General features: G+C 40.2%; 1 protein-coding gene across 4 annotated transcripts in view; it reads right to left on the bottom strand.

The window, feature by feature from the left end:
• The window catches only part of KALRN (kalirin RhoGEF kinase), a 982,696-nt gene that overhangs the window by 364,116 nt on the left and 596,492 nt on the right, over positions 1-22,088 (bottom strand). For 3 of the 4 annotated variants that reach the window (XM_069064963.1, XM_069064965.1, XM_069064967.1), the window contains 5 exons: positions 15,381-15,572; positions 12,442-12,591; positions 7,787-7,901; positions 3,104-3,219; positions 2,232-2,354 (listed from right to left, as the gene is read on the bottom strand). In XM_069064963.1, the coding sequence (XP_068921064.1) occupies positions 2,232-2,354; positions 3,104-3,219; positions 7,787-7,901; positions 12,442-12,591; positions 15,381-15,572 (696 nt within the window). Of the gene's footprint in view, positions 1-2,231; positions 2,355-3,103; positions 3,220-7,786; positions 7,902-12,441; positions 12,592-15,380; positions 15,600-22,088 lie in introns of all 4 variants that reach the window. The other variant, XM_069064964.1, reaches the window with a different exon arrangement.

The raw sequence follows: 22,088 nt of genomic DNA, 5'->3' as shown, positions 1-22,088 counted from the left end.
CTTGTAGAGGACTTAAAATGCTAAGGAATTTCAATTTTCTCTTTTAAGTAGGAGAGAATGGAAATCTTTGGGGCAAAGGACTGAATTAAAGCAATGGAGAGAAGGTGATGGTGATTCTTAAACTTAGAATGGTGGGAATGGGAAGGTAGTGATGGACATGAGAAGAAATTTGGAGGAAAGATGGGACTAATTAATTATTTGTACTAACTGAGAAGTAGCATGATGCAGTGGATAAAGATAAAGTGGCCTTAGAGTAAGGAAGATCAAGGTTCAAATCCTGACATTATAGCTCTGTGTTCTTGAACACAAACAAAGTTTAAGTAACCTCTCTACCCTCTAGACAACTCACTTGTCTGGGGAGTTCAGTCCAGGGACTGAACACTGAAGTAAGTACTGACCTGCTTTGGTGGACAAAACTTCCTCACCTGGAGGGTTCCCCATATGAACGAAATCGCTAGCTAGTCCCAATCCCTATTTGTAATCATAACTGATCATGTAATTTGCCAAATCTCCATTTCACTCATTTGGTGTTATAGCTTTCTGTAAGGCTGGCTTGTGCTGCAGCCCAGACTCTATTCTGAAATGTGGGGATGAGGGTTTCTATCTAAGGCATTTCTGCCCCACTTTATCTAGCTAAGAACAGGATGGGCCTTAACATTCTATGGACCCAGTCAATTATTTATCATTCTTCCCAATGGCAGAGAATATAGTCTCAACTGGGATCACCCCAAAATCATTTCCACTTGAGGTGGGAATGGATTACATGAATTTTTAGAGTGTAATGTCTGACTCACTGGTATTTAAATTAATTTACATTCTCTGATCTCACACCTACCCACAGTGGGAGACTGGACAGGGAGAATGCTACATGGCAGTAGAAAGACACTCTCAGATAAGATACCAGCTATGCCTGATGTACAAAGCAGATTGTAGAGCTATATGGATAACTCGGACTTTCCCATGGCAAGAAATCTCAGGTTCAAAAGGGAACTGTGGGTTTTCCTGGGCAGAACCCAAACATAAACTTCTCTTGTTATCAGAGGGGCAGTAAATAGAGTTGGGGGTGGGTTAGGAGAAAAATGTACCCTATTCACTTCCAGAACATTCTTCATCTCTGCAGAGGTAGCTCATACAGCTCTAGGAAGAGCAGGCTGGTCTCCATCTGCTGTTTTTGGCACTGTTGTCAAGAGAGTCTCCTAACATGGCAGGGAGCCCAGGGTGTGGGGTGGAGGAAGGGGGAGATAAAAGAGAAGGGACCTGAATTTGAGACAGAGAGGATTGGCACTTAAGCCCCATGGGTCCTGAGATCAAATCTTGGCTGGGATTCCAGATGGAAATGAAATTGGGAGATTAGTCCTGTTGCCTCTCATTAGCTTCATCCTACTTGGTACAGGAGTATAGGGGGGCTACTTTCTAGAGACCTCAACATGTCTCAGCTAGGGGAAGAAACCAAGGTAGAAGTGGGGGGGGGATGCTCATCAATTAGAAATCCTCCTGCTTGGTGAGCTTATCCAGTTATTAGTCTTTCAAATGGGGGAAGTATATGCATGAGGGTGGGTGTACAGGCGTATGGTACCATTACATACAGATGTGAGAATATGTGTTCCCAAATGTATGAGACCTCTCTTCCCCTGGGTCTATGCGGTTCGTCATATTAGTTGGCCTAATGACTACACCAAATGTAGGAGCCAAGAAAATCATTAGATGGACAATGGTGAGTATCTGGAAACAGAATAGGCAGGAGCCGATCATTAAGAAACCAGGAACAGACTTGTTCTAGTCAACAGCTGTAATTCAGGCCCCAAAGGAACTGATTCCAACTATGTTTCCCTGGTAACTGTGGCTAACTGCTAAACAGATCTATTCTCAGAATAACTGTAACTAGGAATTGGGGGACAAGTACCACAACTGTATCCAAGGCAAGATTTATAAGTGGGCTTTCAGGTAGATATGGGTGGGGCAGGGGAGAAGCTTACCTCAGACTGTCATCTGGTACCTTTTTTATTTGAACTAATTCTCCCTAATTATGTGTGAAGTTCTGGTGTTTCTAAGTGGCTGGAGGACCACAAGGGCTATCACAATGTCTTCTAAGCCCATTTTCCTCTGAGTCTAGCCATCTGGAACAAAGCCCTGCCTAATTCCCCCCAACCTATTACGGCTCAGGCTCCCAGCAGTCTGGGCTCATCCCTCCCTAGAATGGGATGGGATGGGGGCAACCAGAGGCTCCATACCTTGGCGGGCACCCTGAATTCTCCATACTCTTTCAGCAGTTCTTGAGTCTCCTCTGTGGACTCCCCAGTGGAGTTGTGTGTTGAGAGGAAATATTCGCCTGTCTCTTGGATCCAGTCGAGTGCCTGTGGGAGGCAAGAACACCCCCAGGTCCCCCAAAAAGCCAGTCCTCAGGAGGAAAATACACCAGAAGGAAGGTTTAGCTGGATGATATAATAGAACTTGACAAATGTTAACAGGCACTGATAAGCTGTTAGCTAACTTGTTTTCACTTGACTATTTCTGTTCTTTCCCTTTTGGCTCAGAGCACCCTGAGGGGATGGATTTTATGTTCCATTGCAGGGTACAGGACTGAGCGACAGATAGCCTCGGAGGCAGAAAGATCTCAGTTCAAATCCTGCCACTGACATCTACTGGCTGTGTGATCCTGGACAAGTCACTTAAACTTAACTTCTCAGGACCCTAGGCAACTCTAAGACTTTAAGTTATAGAAGAGTTGCTGCTCTGTATTAGAGAAAGGAGTTTCCACATCTAGGATTTGCTGCTTAAATTTGAATTCCCCCACTTCCCTAAAGGTACTCCCTAAGAGAAAAGATAATCTTTTTCTCTTTTAGGCCTCTCCTCAAAACCCTCAGAAATAGGGCTCTACACATAAAATGCTTAATTAATATTGTTGGTGAGCTAAAAAATGAACACCTACATCCCTCCTCCTTCCTGCCAGCTGCCCTTGCCTTTCTTCCCCCTCTTCCCTGTCATCCTGCCTTAGAGAGGCTCCTCTGGATTCTCTCAGGCTTTGACTGCTGTAGAGGGGGATGGGAATGGGGAAGAGGGGTCCCTTGAACCTCCCAGCCCAAGGGGCGAGCTCTAGAAATACCTGCTTGGCACTGCGCTCGAACACCACATACTGCTGGCACTGGTCTAATCGTCGCTTCTTCAAGGTCCAGAAATGCAGCACTCGGTTCTCCCTCTGAAGAAGCTCGCTGAGGATGGCTGCAGGGCAGAGCAGAGGGGTCACAGGCCAAATCTAAGCTGCCATTTTGGGCTCTTTGCAGTGGCCAGAGAACCTAGCCACCAAAGAGCCCTCCTGCCCACAGCTGGCCCGGGAGATGGTAGAAAGGCAGCATAGAACATAGTGTGTCAGGGGAAAAAAAAAAAACATCGGCTTTGGTGCCAGAGAGTAGGGGTTAGTACTTGGGTCTACTTCTTCCTACTCTTGTGACTCTGTACAACACAAAATGAGGTTGCTGGACCAAACGATCTCTCAAGTCTCTTCTAGCTGTAGATCCTGTGATCCCAAGAAACCACAGCTTGAGAACTTGAGGGTATAAGAAGGGAATCACAGAGGGTGGGGCTAGAATTTGGAGGTGAGTGTGATCTATACACGTATATGCATATATGTGTGTATGCAAGTTTCTATACCTAGAATTAAATATGAATATATTATATAAATGTGTGATAATTTAATAATTAATTTAAATATTTTATTATGGCTTTATTTCTTATTAATGTGACTATAATTAATAATTTAATATTAACTTATTAAAATAATCAATAATATCATATTCAATGATATATAAGTAAATATGTGCATATATACATATATAAAAGTATATATATGTGTATATATCTGTAAACATATATTTTTGTGTGTGTATGTGTGGGCAATAAATATATATGTGTATCTTTATTTTTTGTGGGGAGGGATAGTATATTTTGGGGTACCATGTTAGAGAATCAGGTTTTCCCAAGAATAAGCAACTATCTGTTTCAAGGACCTCAAATGCCATCAAGTACAATCTCTTCAATTTTATAAATAGGGAAATTGAGGACCAGGGAGGTGAGACCATAGGATCATAGGGACTTTAGAGGACATCTAGGGCAACTTTCTCATTTTCCAGATGAGGAAACTGAGGTGACAGAGGATCAGTCACTTGCCCAAGGTCATACCAGTAGTAAGTATCAGAGTTAGAATTTGAACCCAGGTTCTCTGAGTCTACAGGAATTGCTTATCTTCTTTTCACTAAAGGAGGGATTGACTCAATTTCATTGATAAGAATTTGGTAGAGGATATAGGTTGGACTATTATAGGTCCCCAAAGTGGGTAATACTACCCCCTGGGGGGCACTACAACTATCCAGGGGAGGTGGTGAATAAAAATAAGAGGGTGGTGGAAGAATAAGGAATGAAGAGAAGAAAAATTTGAAAAACCATTTATACATATTTCATCTGTTGTGTAACAGAATTATAGTTGTAGTAATTACATTATTTTCCAAGTAAACACCTAAAATGCATGGAATAGTCTGGGTTGCATTTCTACAGCTAGTACACCATGCCTACACCAAGCAGACACTTATTAAATGTGTGTTCCCTCCTCCCCTTTCCATATCATTTATATGAGACAGTACAAACAGTCCACTAATTCAGCTGAACCAACACAGTAAGTCAACATAGTAATTCTAACAATATATTCTGCACCTAGTCATATAATCTGTTTTATATTGTGAATGTTTCATGCTGAAGAATAGCTGTACTGTAGTCACAAGCCAGCCACCAGAGTGATTATATTTATATATTTTGTCTGATTCAGTTTTCACTCTCTCTCTCTCTCTCTCCCATTTGGCTGAGAGGTCCTTGGGGGATAGGAACATTGTTCTGTCCATTAGACTGGATGCTTCCTAAAGGCAGGGACAGTGCTCTTGTTACTTATGAGCTGAATGGCAATAAGTAGGTAACCTCTAACCTCTCTCAGCCTCGGTTTCCTTACCTGTAAAATGGTATCAATGATACCTGGTGCTGTTACCTTGCTAGGTTATTGTGAGGATCAAGGGAGATGCTGTAAGTAAACTGCTTTGCAAACCTTAAAGTGCTATAGAAATATTAGCTATTGTTATTATCATCTCACCTTTTCTCATCTTTTTTTTTTTTTCAACAGAATTCGGATAGAAATGATCCTCAGGGGGGTGGCTAGGTGGTGCAGTGAGTAAAGCGCCAGCCCCAGAGTCAGGAGAGCCTGAGTTTGGTTCCGGCCTCAGACACTTAATACCCACACAAAAAAACTAGCCGTGTAACCTTGGGCAAGTTACTTAACCCCAATTGCCCTCCAAAAGAAAAAAAAAAAAAGAAATGATGCTCATAAAAATTCATTATTCTTCTATGTTTTGGGGACTATTTTGCAAGTAGATAAAATGACTTTTTCCATAACTGAATAAAACTAGTGATCTGTAGAGGTAGCTAGCTGGAGCCCTGGGCCTGGAGTCAGGAAGACTCATCTTCATGAGTTCAAATCCAGCCTCCAGCTTGGTGACCCTGGACAAGTCACTTAACCCTGTTTGTCTCAATTTCCTCATGGGTAAAATGAGGCTAGAGAAGGACATGGCAGACCACCCTAATATCTGCCAAGAAAACACCAAAGAGGGTCAGAAAGAGCTGAACACAACTGAAAAACAAGCAGTAAAAGTAGGATGTCAGATCATCTTTTTTAATCTCATCAGAAACACCCTCAGGATAATTCCAGTAGCAGACATGACCATGGATCCTGTGTTTGTCCTCTTCCCCTAGGATTTATCTCCTTTATTCAACTGAACACTCCTTGGGGGCAAAAACACTTTCTCCCATTAGTCTGGGAGCTCCCTCCGGATAGGAACTCAGTTTCCTCTTAATTTGATTAGATAAAACTGGCTCTGGAATCAGACTATTCAGGCTTAATCCTATATCTGATATTTATTGCCCCGTGATCTTGGGCAAGTCACTTAATGTTCTTGGTCCTCAGTTTTCTTGTCTGTTAAATGAAGAACTAGATAACAGATGATTATTGCTGGGTTAGAGAATAAAACTATTAATAATTAAGCTAGCATTTATATAGCACTTTAAGGTTTGCAAAATGCTTTACAAATGTGCTATTACCTCAATCTGACAGATGAGGAAACTGGGGCTGAAATTAAGTGGTTTGCCCATGGTCACAAAGCTAGTAAGTATCTGAGGCTGGATTCAAACTCAGTCTTCTTGAGTTCAAGAAACGTTTATTGACTGACTGACTGACTGACTCCAGGCTCAGTGCTCTATTAACTGCATTATCTACTTGCCCCTAAATAGCCTCTGAGATTCTTTGCAGCTCTAGAGGGATCCTCTGCCTTTCCTAGGTTGTGTATACCTCAGTACCTCAGCCCACTCAGAGCATTACGAAATCTTTATGATTTAGTATTCTTCCTCTCTGACAGTTTTCATATGGTCAGCAATCTCTGCCATTGCCCTGAGGTGATACAACACTCCTGCTCTCCCTGGGAGCTTATCCCTACCTTTCTTCAGCAAATAGAGCCCCACAGATCACACAGCAGGAAACTCCTGTTACTTGGGCATTAGGAAATTGGACATATGTTTTGAGATGAGCTAGGGAAAGAGGGCGGCATTATGTAAACCACCTGCAGGGGCCCCTGTTCTATGAAAGCAGATCTAGAAAATAGATTTTTAAAAATAGTGCTGCTAGGGGTGGACCAATCTCTCTCATTTTGAGGCTTCTGCTCATTATGGCTATGTGACTACCAATTTACTAAAGTTGTTGACTTGATAAACAGAAAAATCTTCCCAAAGCAGGCTGGCCACTTTCCCATGCTGCCAGGGCAAACATCTTCAGTACTGCAGTCCCTCTCTCCACTTCTCATCCTCTAATTCTGTCCCACCCCATCTCACTACCACCTTTTTTGTGGTTGTTGAGTTGTTGCATATCTGACTCTGGGGTTTTCTTGGCAAAGATACTGGAATGGTTTGCCATTTCCTTCTCTGGCTCATTTTACAGATGAGGAAACTGAGACAAATGGGGTGAAGTGACTTGCCCAGGGTCACACAGCTAGTGTCTGAGGCAAGATTTGAACCCAGGAAGGAAAGTGTTCCTTATTCCAAGCCCAGTGCTCTAGCCCCTGCACCGCCTACTTGGCTTCTAAAATCCCTTCCAAATCTGATATTTAATGAAACTGAGACCCAAAAAGGTTGTGATTTGCTTAAAGTCACACAGCTGGGTGGGTGGAAAGACAGGACTGAAAATAACAATCATGTTAATGGCAATGGCAACTCATACTTAATATAGTACTTGAAAATGTATCAATTCATTTCTTCAAAATAAGCCTCTCAGGTTCCCAGTGACCAGAAATGTTCTGATAAATGTTTAACAACCAGCTCTCCAAATACTTATACACACACACACACACACACACATATGTGTGACACACTCTTACGTTTAACTTGCATTTTTAATCTTTTCCCCATCCCTTCCTTAAATCTAGACCAGAGGTGGATAACCTTTGGCCTCGAGGCCAGATGTGGCCCTCTAAGTCCTCAAGTGCAGCACTTTGACTGAATTCAGACTTCACAGAACAAATCCCCTGGTCTAGACAATCTAAATCAAGCCATGATTTGTATTATTTGCCAGTTCCTGAAGTATAAGTTCTCACATTGAAAATTTAACAATTAGTCCTCAATAGCCAGTTTGAGCTGACTCCAGCATAGCCTTGAAAGTGACCTATGCAGCTGAAGTGGCTAGTGACCAGGGAGGACTGGCACTGACCTTTCACTTGTTGCTCAGGTCCCCGGGTATGGCTGGCCACACTGGGCATGCTGACGTTGTTCCTGTGGATGTACTTCAGAAACACTTCAGCGTTTCTGCGGGCAAGAGTGCATGCCTAGGAGAGACAAAAAAGATGCCCCCTCCCATCAGTCAAGTGGAGATGGAGGCCACTGCAGAAGGAGGCTCCTTCTCCTTCTCCTAGGAGGCTCACAGTCTTGGCCTTGAGGTTTAGGGAGGGCAGCAGCTCCTGGAGCCTCTTCAACTTCATGGGAAGTCATGCCGCCCTGAAGGAGGGGGCTGGACAAGATGACTTGGTGAGGTCACTTCAGGTTTGAGGATATGGTAAGCTCTATTTTTTCAGTGTCTTTTTATCCAGCAACATATTTGGCACCCTCCCTCTTACCCCTTTTAAACCAACAAAATAGTCTTTTTATTTTAATTTTTTTTCTCAATTACATGTAAACAAAAATTTTTAATTCTTGTTTTTTTTTTTAAATTTGAGTTCCACATTCTCTTCTTCTTTCCCTCCCTCCCCATCCCCTCCTTGTGAAGGCAAGTAATTTGATACATGTGCAGTCATACAAAGCATTTCCATATTAGCCATAACAATATAGTCATGATCCATATTGGGACTGGTAAGGTCATTAGAGTGGAGAATTCCCAGTATGGGAACTCCCATTCCCAATGCAGATCAATAATTTGGCTACAGCTCACAGTTTTAGCATCGCTCCTGATCACCAAGGTGAAAATTATCCATTGCAAATGTTCACTACTAGTCTGGCTTCCTCCCTTTTGCTAACGTTTTTCTAATACCAGTCAGCTAGTGGGAGCTCAAGGAATATAAACTCCTTTTTAATATTATTCTGATTTAAACATAATTAATCAGGAAAGCAAATCTGGTGAAGGGAAAAGATAAGCACACACATCACAAATCCAAATAGAAATTATTTTTCCAGTTATTCACTATATCTTATTATCTCTACTACTAAGCGCATGATATTCTCTCACCTTTCTCTTGCTCTTTTTACGTCATTCCTCTACTTTTATCCTCACATTCACTGTAGGTGGCAGAAAGAACAGCACAATGTTCTCTCCAATAGAGATGGATAATTTGAGGCTCAAGAGAGAAAGTGACAAAATGAACGGGGGGCACGTTGTTTTTCACTTCCTTTAGCTCTTTTTTTCCTCTTTTGACAACATGACTAATATGGAAATGTGCTTTGCATGACTTCACATGTATAATGGGAACCATACTGCTTGCTTTCTCAATGGATGGGGGACGGTTTGGAGGGAGGTAGAGAATTTGGAACTAAAAATTTAAAAATAAGGAATGAAAAAAAATTTAAATATAGAAACGAGTGGGGAGAATGAGGTGCTCTGACTTTTAACCCAGGGACCTCTACCCCACACAAAAATCTGCAAACCTGCAAGTTTTCTTACTATTACATGCTCAGCTGTACTGATCACAAGCAGACTACGTAAGGTCCTGTAGCTGAAGGAGAAATGATATGAACAAAGAACGTTTAGAAGATGCACCAGGCATGCTTAGAGTTAGGGGAGGAGTGTAGAAATGCACTCTGCCCTCCCCCAAACCTGGCCTTTCTTACATATGTGTGCATATACAGGTATACAAATGTGCATGTGATCCCATTTGTTTTTTGGCAAACACACTAGAGTGGTTTGCCATTTCTTTCTCCAGCTCATTTCACAGATGAGAAACTGAGGTAAACAGAGCTAAGTGACTTGCCCAGAGTCACAGAGCTAGTAAGTGTCTGAGGCCAGATTTGAACCCAGGAAGATGAGCTTTCTTGTCTTGTATCCAGGCCCAGTGCTCTATCCATTGTGCTACCCACTGAAATATATATATATATATATATATGCATAAATAGTTTGTGTATGAATGCACGTGTGTATGTATATATGCATATACATATACACATGTATACATGAATTCTTTGGTTTTCTTTTTTCAATTACATGCAAAAACAATTTTTAACATTTTTTAAAATAAATTTCATAACTTTTAAAATTTCCTCCCTCCTTGAGAAGGCAAGCAACTTGATAGAGATTACACACGTGCAGTCATGTAAAACATTTCCGTGTTAGCCATGTTGCATAAAGGAAACACAGACCAAAAAAAAGAATAATAAAGTAAAACAAATGCTCCAATCTACATTCAGACTACATTTTTTTCTCTGGAGGTGGATACAATTTTTCATCATAGGTCCTTTGGAATTGTCTTGGATATTGCTGAGAATAGCTAAGTCATTTATAGTTAATCATCATGCAATATTACTGTTACTATGCACAATGTTCTCTTGGTTCTGCCCAAGCTTTCTTTGATAACATTCTCTAGAATTCATTCTTCTGCTTGAATTCCTGAACTTACATTTCAAGTCTATATCACCTTCTCTGGGTAACAAATTCCATAATTTCCTCTTTAGAATGTTAATATTTCCTTTTATTTGTTAGAAAACTTCTACTTTCTAGACACCTCCATTATATTTCAATTCCTAAAGGCTTTAATTAGGTTAAATCCTTGAACTGGGATCACAGATCCACTCAATCTTATTCTTATAGGAATAACGACTAAAGCCTCCTCAAATTTCCCTGGCCTCCACCCATTGGAAGCCCTCCCAGTCCACTGATCATCTTGATGCCTTTCTTACTTACTATTCTTTTAAGCTCTTTCTTTGGGTGTAATAATCAGAACAACACATGGTATTTCAGAGACAGATACATCATTGTATTGTGCAAGGTTATGACCATGTTTTATATGACCTTCTCTTCCTGGAGACATTGAACAGTTTGTTAGCTCTTCTTTTATGGTGGCACTTTAGGTTAATATCTTTAGGAAACAGTCAGCAACGATTGCAATGATCCCTTTTCCTGAGTCATAATTGATAGTTCAGAGATCACCCTTTTATAAAGATAACTTGGCTCATTCCAGCATTCATCTGCACTGAAATTCACCTGCTACTTTTCTATTGACTCACATGGCCTTATGACAAAAAATCTCCTGCACTGTGACATTTTGGTACTCAGTTTCCTATCTGGATTCTTAGGGGAAAGGAGCGACCTTTCTTGAGTATCACTACTTAACTGGGACAGCAGAAAGAAACTGGCTCCTAGTCATCTATAATGTGTGCATGCCGCTTAAGGATTCAATAGCTGGATAGCATCTCAGAAGTTAAGGGAATCCAGGGAGGAACAGATAAATGTAAATGAACAAATGGAGACAAGTTTTCTTCTACATCCATTTACCATCAATCCTAGCTGCTAACAGGCGGGTTTTCACCACTGTCTTAAGAGCATAAAGACTAAAATACATCCGATCAGAACAATTTGTTTTTTTTTCCTTTGAAAAAAGAACATTTCCCTTTGATATTATATGTGAAAGAAATGTTAAAATAAAAGATATATGCATAAATAGTTTGTGTATGAATGCACGTGTGTATGTATATATGCATATACATATACACATGTATACAGTTATATATGTATATAAATACATATATTTATATATGTATATATAAATACATATATTTATATATATATGTATATATAAATACATAAAAATATAAAATAAAAATGTTAAAATAAAATATGTTAAAAATCATTTTACAAGTCATTTAGCTGAATCTTAAGTGTTATATTCTGGTATATTTCTATATAGATACTCTAAGTTCCTTAATGGAGCGGTTTCTATATCATTGTTAGATTAATTAGAAGTGGCCAGTTGTATGGGAGTGCAAATACCAGATAAGAGAGGGGAGAGGGAAAGTCTCCTCAAACAAAACACAACCAAAAAACCCCCAGAGAGGTGGGAGAAAACTGGATCTCATGAAGATTTGCAACATAGCTTTTACCATTTTTTTATTTTTTCCCTTAATTTCTATAACTTATGAGGAAAATGCACTTGAAAGTAAAAATAAGGACCTTTCTTTTGGGAAATTGTAAGCAGATAATGAGAGGTTTCTCATCAGTGAGTGATTCAAAAACTAGAAGTAAATTGTTTACAAGGACTTTCAACAAAAAATTGTCTTAAAGTCCTTGGGTTGGAAATATGCACAGAACATGGGAGGGTTTTGACTATGCTCAAAGACACTAGTTACTTCTACTCACACTTGCTGGGAAAGACAGAGCTAAATTAATCAATGATTCATAATAGATAAGTATTTGTGGAAAAGTACCTACATTTTATATTTCTTTAAGTCTTGCTCTACATTGCATAGCATCTATTTATATGTTGCTTAAATTAATAGTGAATAAGAGTTATTCTTAACTGTTTCACAAAAGGTTATTATTCTCAAAAAGCAAGCATAAATAAGCACAAAATTATGTTTTTTTCTTTTGGTTTATTAAACATACCTATGGAAAGCTCAGTTTTTTGAAGGTACTACTTTCCATCTGGTAATGGCAAATGCTAATTGCAAGCAAAGTATTCAACTGGAGTAATTAGTTTGCAAACCCAAATTAAAAAATAATAATGACTAACATTGCATATTGAGTTGGTGTATCTTCTGTTTAAAGTTTCCTTCCTAGATTATCAAATACTACCTAAAGTAGTATAGATAGGAAGCCCTTCCCCAGAGGGCAAAGATTGAAAGAGTAAGGAGATAGAGGGTTTGAGACCTAGGGGAGTGAGATCTGACCTTGAGGAAAGCCTCCTTTTGTTCCAGATGTTTGCTGATGAGTGGAATGACGTGGTCAATCTCTGCTGCTGGCCCCAGTTTATCCCGTCCACCACACCAGTCCTCATCTCTCCGGTATTCCTGCTCTAGGCTTTCCAGCACACTGCATACCTAAATGGAAGAAACAGGTAATGGCTGAGTAAATCATTCAAACAATTAATTGGTAAATGTTTACTGAAGAACTTACTAAATTTAGCTGGGGAGACAGAATGCCCATAAAATAACTTCACTCTTTCAAAGTATCACCCCAAGAGTATACGTGGATACAAATTTGACTGAGGCTATTTTTAAAAGACATACAGCATGAAAATGGGAGGGGCACTGAAAGATGTAAAGAAAGAGAGGGGATAAAGCAGGGCGTCAGAGACCAGCTCCCTCTACTTCACAACTCCCCAGGGCCATACCTGTCCCATGATTCTGGATATCTTAGACCTGGCTATGGGTCCCAAATCACTCAATTAGTTTTTTTTTTAGAGACATATTTTCTCTCTGCAAATGTATAATCCAGTAGGGGAAATCTGAACAGATATGCAGGCTCAGGACTTAAGAGAACGTCCTTTATAGGCATATAAAAACCTCAGGTCGTACAGGGAGAAAGCCTCAGATTTGAGTCTGTTAAACTTGCTCTAAGGCTAGACTCCTAAATATCACCTAGAAGAGAAACTACATTTCAGATACATCACACTGTCCTAGGGAGCAACTCAAATGGATGAACTTCAATGAAAACTCGCCCACCGTTAGAATCCTTTCATAAGGATGCCTTGATTAATGCGGCTCACCTGAAATTACTTTCATCTCTTCAGAAATTTTATAGCACTTGTATACACATACATAGCACTAGTGTTTAAGCACACACACACACACACACACACAAATGCATATCGTTCTAAGGTGTACAGTGCTTGGCTTCTAACTGATGCTTAATAAATGCTTGTTAAGTTGAATCAAAAGGGTATAAATAATATTATTTATAGTAGATGTAGCAAAATGGCATAATCAATACAGGTCTGGCCTTGGGATCAGTTTGAATCCTTCCTCAGACATTTACTAATTGAGATGACATTGGACAAGTCCATTAACCTCTCAGCCTCAGTTTCCTCCTCTGTAGAATGGGTAAAAAAAATAGCACCTATCTCAGAGGGTTGATGGGAAGATCAAATGAAATAGTACATATGAAACACTCTGTAAACCTGAAAGTGTTAAATAAATGTTAGCTATAATTGTTGTATGCGTTTTGTCTGCTTTTTCTACATGAGTTTTGTCTTCTATTTTCCTTCCCCACCCCTACTCCCCAATCTCCTTGTAATGTGGGTTCCTAAGGATCAGGGGTAGCTAGGGAGCACAGTGGATAGAGTTCCAGGAAGACTAATCTTCCCGAGTTTAAATCTGGCCTCAAACACTTACTTACTAGGTATGTGACCCTGGGCAAGTCATTTAACCTTATTTGCCTCAGTTTCCTCACCAGTAAAATGAGCTGGAGAAGGAAATGGCAAGCCACTCTAGTACTTTTGCCAAGAAAACCCCAAATGGAGTCACGAATAATCAAGCAAGACTGAAATGACTGAACAACAAAGAGAAGGATTGTGCCTCTTTAAACTGCAAGTTCCAAGAGATAAAGAGTGATTCTCCTCAGCATGCATTAGCCTGACCCATTGAAGGGGGGGTTGGGGCTTCAGAAAATACTGAGTCAGTATTATTATTAGATCATTCAGTTTCCACTTTGGAGTACCATCTGTGGAGCTGGCTAGTGGGAGGAAGTATTTATGAGTGTTTGAATCTAGTTCATTGACTTGTGGAGGGGAATATGGCAAAGTAAACAGATGTTGGTATCATAACCCATCCTTCTACTTTCCAAGATTTAGAGCCAGAACGAGCCAGCAGAACACTATAACAACAAAAATAGTTACCATTCATGCAGCCCATTAAGGTCTCTGAAATGCTTTCTATATGCTGTCTCCTCTGATTCTAGAAACAACTCTGTGAGGTCGATGCTATTTTGTCTCCATTATCCAGATGGAGAAATGGAGGCTGAGAGACATTCAATAATTTGGCCAGCCAGGTTCACTCAGCTAGTAGGCATCTGGGGCCGGATTTGAAGAGAAGACTTCCTAACGTCAACTACAACACTCTATGGGCTATGCCATCTAGCTGTCTCAATATACACAAACAGGATCATGACATTATGATTGGTGATAACTATTATTGACATTTTTTTGGACTGGTATCTTATATTTTTAATTTTTACACTTCATTTTTTTAAAAGTTAGTCATTTTTAACATTTTTTTTTAAAATGTGAGTTCCAAGTTCTCTCCCTCCCTCTAGTCCTTCCCCCACACAGAGAAGGCAAGCAATATGACATCAATTAAACATGTGAAATCATATCATTGGCATGTTCACTAACTATGAAAACAACATATGAGACAGCCAAACTGATTAATCATACTGACCAGTCTCAGTCCTGGAGAACAGATGATGAAACACACCTCCCTCCTTGGGAGGGAGGTAGGAGACCAGAGTTGGGGACTGTGGCCAGACATGTTCTCTAACATGGTGACTGTTCCCTGACATGGTGACTGTACTTTTATCGAATAACTCTTTTTCTTTGTTATAAGGGACAGTTCAGGAAATGGCCAAATCATATAAAAAACAAAGGGCAACGACAAAACTTAAAAATAAAATAATGGGTAAGCGTCTTTATATTTGGAAGGTAGTTTAGAAATCATCTACTCAGTCCACCCTCCCCATTTTACAGAATGTAAATCATAGGTGTCATGGCCACGTGGCAAGCTATGGATTTGGAGTTTGGAAAGCTGGGGGTGGGGGAGGAGGTTGGTGCAAGAGAATTGGGTCCCTGCCTCAGTGACAGATGGCGGCTTCCACATCTACCCCCTCCACTGACCTGCTCAGATGTTTTGTAAAAGGCCACAGAGGCATTGACCAGCTTGAGCCTGTCTTCCATCTTCAGCATCAGCTGCTGCCAGTGCATGGCCACCTTCTCGGCGCATTCCCGGATGGCGTCGGCATCATAGTGCCCAGCTTGGAGCAACACCTCTGCCTTCTGCTGCACCTGCAGGGCACTCTGGTGCGTCTTCTGCAAGGAAGTTGCATGAAAGAGGGACTGGGCATGAGGGGAGGAGAGAGAGGTTCATGGGGATGACCCAGGTATAATATGGGAGAGGGGTGGAGTGAGGTGTGAGCAGGAAGATGTAGAAAAAGTTAAACAGTTTTAAAATGACTTTTTTCTTAACAATTTTCTACTATTGCTACAACTTACAGACATTAAAAAAGACAATATTTATCCATTAAATCATAGCTCTAGACATGGAAGGGAGTTAGAGGCCTCCTAGTCCAACCCTGAGTTCGAATCTGGCCTCAGACACTTCCTAGCTGTGTGACTCTGGGCAAGTCACTTAACCCTGTTTGCCTCGGTTTCCTCATCTATAAAATGAGGTAGATAAGGAAATGGCAAACCACTCCAGTATCTTTGCCAAGAAAATCCCAAATGGGGTCATAACTAATTGACAAAACAAGCCCGCCCTCCTCATTTTACAAATGGGGAAAGGTTCTGGGAGGTTAATTGAATTGCTCAAGGACAATGAGGTGGTCAGAGGTGACATTTGAAACCAGATTCTCTGATTATAGAGACATTATTCTTTCCACTGGACCATATTTCTCCCCCTCGACCCTCCCCCACCCATTCCTTGAATTATAACATACAAATATGTGAATGGATATCTCAGGGCTTGAACTCCTATCTCTTTGTCATGCTCTTTTGCATGATGCAATCACAGGTTTTTCAAAAGAATTTTGCTTACTGGGATGGGAAGGGAAGCAGGGTGTGCTGGAACCAGTTCATTCCAGCTTCCAAGAGCCAGTTGCTAAATTTTCACTGTGGGCATTTATACCTTGGAAATAGGCAAATGGTACAAATCAAATTTGATTTATTATTTTGTTGGTTGTCTGGACTTGAGAAAGTGATGGAGAAAATATTAATAGTTCAAATTAAACTTAAAAGGTTCCATGCATGCAATTTTTTTGAGAGCTAGTTGTTAGTAATTTGACAACACATCCCTGAGAAGGAGGCAAAGAAGTTATATGTTAATCTGTACCTCCACCCCCTCCCCACCCTGGGTTATTCACTAGATAAATTTCTCCCCTCCCTACAAATGCCATTCTAAATAATTTCCATCATTTTGGTTTTTTTCATGGAAGTCATTGGCATAGTTCAATGTTCTGGTCAGATCTTTTTAAAAGTACATGACATGGCAACAGAAATCTCATTTAACAAAAAACTCTTACCAATGACCCACTGACTACAAGCAATGTTCAATTCAGCATAATTCAGGAATTTTAAAGAATTTGGTCAGTCTAGTGCAATTTATCATTCTGGCATTTGATCTTTATGTTCATTTCTCTAACACATTCAAAAAGATAAAGAATGACAAGTACCATCAGTGTCCTATTGCCCATAGTAATGGAGAACAGTGGTAGCTTGGATGATTCCAGGAAGCAGACACCATTTTAACAAATCACTTATATTTGTCAATGAAATGAATTCTGTGATTTTGCCTTTCATGATGAATTTATTTTCTTCTTCTTTTTGGTGTGTGTTTGGGGGGAGGTAATCAGGGTTGAGTGACTTGCCCAGGATCATACAGCTAGTAAGTATCTGAAGCTGGATTTGAACTCCTGACTCCAGGGTCAGTGTTCTACCTACTATGCCACCTAGCTGCCCCAGTGTTCTTAAAGTTGCTTGTTATTAGAGGCACTGGGATTTAGGGGGAAAGAGCACTAGACATAGAGTCACTAGTTTGGGGTCAAATTCTGTCTTTATGCTTACTAGCTACATACCTTGAGACAAGTTCCTAAATCCCTCAGATTCCTTATTTGTGAAATGAGTAGAATAACACTTATGCTACTTTCTATATAAACTTAATGCAAGCAAAGAACTGGAGAAACCTTAAAACACTATAAAATGAGTTATATTTCATAGATCTTGTAGATGTATAGATAATAAAGAGGCAGAATTTGAACCCAGATCCTCTGCCTACACAAACAGCACTTTCTTCACTATATTATGCTTCCTGAACAGAAGCTAGTTATGAACACTAACTTTATATCCCATTTAGTCTTCATTCTCTGAGTTACACACCAATGGTGATTGGCAGGGAGGTGAACCCAGAGACTACTGAGTGGTTGAATAAACCCCCCTGGCATTTAAAACTTGTCGCAGTTACAGACTAAAATAGGCGATGGACTACTGAAATTAACTGTTATTAAACACTAATGAACAGACTTATAGAAATGCCCACTCCTTTTTCTAATGATAACTAGCATGTATGTAGCCCCTTAAGGTTTGCAAAATACTTTACAAAGATCTCATTTTATTTTTACAATAACTATGGGAGAGAGGTGCTATTATTACCCCCACTTTATAGATGAGGAAATTGAGGTGGACAGAAGTTAAGTGACATGCCCAAGGTCACACAGGTAGTATCTGAGGCTGGATTTGAACTCAGATCTTCCTGACTCCAGGTTCAGTGCTCTAACCAAAGTACACTTAACTGCCAGTTCTCAAAAACACTGGATGATTCCCACATTTGAGATGGGAGAGTTTGACTCTTTAGAGCACAGGGAGCCCAGCAAACAGCAACTGGCCTCACACAGCTGTGGCCACACAATACAGCTAGCTGGTGGTCTTCATCAGAGCCATCTCTGGGAATATCCCATACGCTGACCAACTCAGAACACCTGCCGTCTGGCCAGGGTCCCCTTCTGTAAAAGGGGATAATCATAGTGCCTCTTTCCTGGAATCGTAGTGAGGATAAAATGACTTTATATTTGTAAATTGTTTAGTAATCCTTACAGCTTATTATTGTAGTTGTTTTTATCATGTTCTCAGAACCTAGGACAGTGTCTAGCACATAGTAGGCACAAAGAAAATGCTTTTGTAAAATTAATTGATGTCCCTTTGTATCTGGTCTTAAACCTCATGGTTCACTGCCCTGCAGTGGTGTCCTAGAATGATTCTGCACTGTTCTTATCATGCCGATTCCCGATTAATAACCTCAAATAATACCAACTATCTCCTCTTTCCGCTTCCACTCCCAAGTTGCCCAATGCAAACAAAGTCAAAGAACTTCTATTACAATTTCATTTTATCTGTCTTTGCTTGAGTCTCTGGTGCTTGGAAATCCTTTTATTAATCTCTTCATCCTCTCCCTCCCGATTAGGGTCCCAAAGTAACTGTTCCAGTTTCTTCCTCCTCTCTCCTCAAGGTCCCAATCCAGGCCTTATATCCTCTTTTCACTCTCAGAAAATGAACTTGCTTCCACTTCACGTTAAAGATGGAGTAAACTCTCTTATCTTTCTCTTTTGACTTCAAAATGGCTCAGGATTATCTTCTTCTTACTACTGCAAGACTTCTCTGCATTTTTACAATTCCTTTTTTTTTTTAAATAAAGAATGGGATATACAGAGCTAGATTTTTTTTTTCCTAATTGAATAGTCAGTTCCTCTTTTCTTTAGGCATCTTTTCCTTGGTCTTCTTTATGTTTAAATATTATATAATTAATTTAAAATAAATAGAAACTATTCTCTTCTCCCCCCTCCCCCAAATGGAATACCATTCAGTCAGTCAGTCACTAACCCACTGATTATGTTTTCCCAACATCTCATATGTGTTCCTTCCTTCATATTCCTACTTCTCATTCTTGTTTAGAGTCTCAGCACCTCATGACTACGGTGGTCTCTTCACTGGCTTGCCTTCTTCCTTTTCTTCTACCAATATATTTTAATTCATCTTATATATCAATGAAAGATCAATCTTCCAAAACACCTATGTCAACCCTTGACTCAAGGGTCACAAGTGGTTCCTTATTGCCTGTAAGGACCTTTGTTTTATGGACAATGCAGCTGAGGCCAATGTGATTAACCGAGGTCACACAGGCATTCAATTGGGATTTGAACCCACATCCTGAAGCTCCAAATTCAATACTGTTGGCATTCCAGCCCATTTATTAATCTTTCCAATCTCCCCCTTACTCTCCTACATGAGCCCTTTATTCCAGTCAGACATGATCCCACCTCTGCACCTTTGTCTGCTAGTCTAAGGCTTACTTGCCTTTCAAAGTTCAGCTCCAGTCTTCTATCTTCCATAAAATTGTCCTCAAAGAGCCCAATCCTTGGGGCTGGTTATTTCTCTTGAGCTCCTGCATTATCTGCTCTTTGTATCCTCATTTGTCACAGTGCTTATGCTACCTTGTATACTGTAGTGATGCTTATCTTTTTGTGTACATGTCTCATGTTTCCCCAAATGCAGAGTAAACCCCTGAAGGGAAGGAATTTTGTCTGTTTTCTGTTTCCAGGGCCTGGAAACCTACCTATAGGAGATGTCCAGTAAGTGCTTACTGATAACAAGGATAATAATAATGGACAATATCATCAGCAGATGTTTCTCCTGACTGTTTTTTACTCGCATAAGACCTTGGGCTCCCTGGGCCTCAATTTCCTCATCTGCAAAATGAGAGGATTACACACTGAGCCCCAAATTCCTTTATAGTTCTGAATTCATGATCTTATGTGAGAAACCAGCAAATACCTGACATTGTGCATAAAATCAGGATGCCCTGCATCTTCATCTAGGAGGGCAATGCTAGCCTAAAGTCTTCCTGAAATCCTGGACAAGGATGGCTTCAGGGGACTTCACTCCTTCTGCTCAGGGATCTGCTTGAACTCAGTCCTGCTCTGGCTCCTTAATTTAATTATCGTCCAGTAGCTATTGTAGCCATTTCCTTCTTTCAATTAAAAAAAAAAAAAACTTGGCCCACATTCCATGTCTTCTGGCTTGCTTAACTTTTCACTGTCTTGTTGCATTTATTTATAAATCCTGATCATCTGAGCCATGAGCCTACAATGGGGGCCAGGAACATTTCTGAATAATACAGATTTGAAAAAGTCATTAGCAGGAGAAACGATAGTCGCTAGGAATGTAGAAGACGGTATCTGAAGCAAACCAGTTGGATTTAATATCCAGCTGCTTTAACTACTGTTCATGTGGTAATGCTTATGTTTAAAAATGCATTAGAGAATTTAAAATAAAAATGAGCTTAAAAACTCAGCTGTCTATGAAAACCTCCCAGGTGAACTCAGTTCTTTGAATGAGCTCTATCAGATGGTGCACCTTGGATATGAACTGAATCAGCTAGACTTTTCTGGTAAATTCCTAGCCCTCCTCGGCGATGGGCCCTGGGGAGCTGCTCTAACAGTCCCAGGCCAAGCCGAGGTAGCGATTCTGGCTCTCTCGAGCATGGACAGTGAGTGAAATTATAACTCCCTGGTGAGATACCTGGCTTCTCTCTGGCAACCCTAGCAGTCAAACTGAACTATCTATTAGAGGTCATGGCAAATTCCCCAAATGCAACCATCAAAGTGGGTTAAACCAAACCACACTCTTTATACTCCCCTTAAGAAAGCTTGAATTTTGAGCAGTGTTACATATTTTTTTTTCTCCCATGATAGAGAACTTGGTTCAAAGGGACACATGCAGATTGGCATGGAGAGAAAAAGCTTTAAATTGGCTTGACAATTAGATAGTGTTAGCTACCCACCCTGGGAAGAACCTCTGCTTTCTCCCCTAAGACTTTTCAACATCCATATTTTAAATCTACTCCAGTAGTCTCCCTTAGAGAATAGACTGCCACATTTTAAAATAGATCATTTTCTATGAATATCAGGGTATTATTTTTGAGAAAAGTACATGCATGAAAACCTAGCAGTGATGAGTAGTTATGTTATCAGAGAAGGCATAGAGTATCTGTGTTGTGGTGACCCAGAATTGCCAATATTATTATCAAATGCAGCTACCAAGAAAGATACACTAATATGAAATTTAGCCATTGTGCTATTTCCCCATTCCTTGGCTAAGGCTCATGAAGGATTTTGACCAGCAGTCACTTTCCAGAAGCAGATAAGACCCACATTTCCTACATACTCCAAAAGTGGTTGAGTTCAACACTGCATCATTAGTAAGAAGAATCTATACATGTTTTTATCTTTTTCCCTCTCCCATTTGTATTGAACTATGACTTTATTTAAATATAGCCCTTATGCCTCACTTCTTATTTTTCCTTGCTCTCCTCCCTCTCCAAAGCAATCAACTCAAGTCTCCATGGGATGGATGAAGACACACAATTTCAAGCATTATTTAAGTCATTAACCCAAATAAGAATTAATTTGTACTAGATTTTCATGGATAAATTTAGTTTATTTAAAAGTCTTTCTTCCTCAAAATCCAGTTTGGTGACCTTTTGTCATTAATAGCACATTCCTGGAATTTTAATTCTGTCCCTATTCTGGAAGGAACTGAAATAATTTGTGTGTGCAACTTGTACCAATGCTAACCCATCTTAGTTACTGAAAGTTCCTCTCCCCACTTTTTTTTAAAGCAATTGGGGTTAAGTAACTTGCTCCAGGTTACATGGCCAGTTATTTCTGGGTGTGGTGCTAAGTATCTGAGCCCGGGTTTGATCCCCCAGGTCATCCCGACACTGGGGCCGGTGCCCTTACTCGCTGAGCCACCTGGCCACCCCTCTCTCTCCCCAATTTT

This window comes from Petaurus breviceps, unplaced genomic scaffold (genome assembly GCF_028583685.1).
Source record: "Petaurus breviceps papuanus isolate PSGF00001 unplaced genomic scaffold, PetGlider_PUasm1.0 90654, whole genome shotgun sequence".
Taxonomy (NCBI): domain Eukaryota; kingdom Metazoa; phylum Chordata; class Mammalia; order Diprotodontia; family Petauridae; genus Petaurus; species Petaurus breviceps.
The sequence above is the reverse complement of the archived record's forward strand: the minus strand, read 5'-3'. Positions and strand labels throughout refer to the sequence as shown.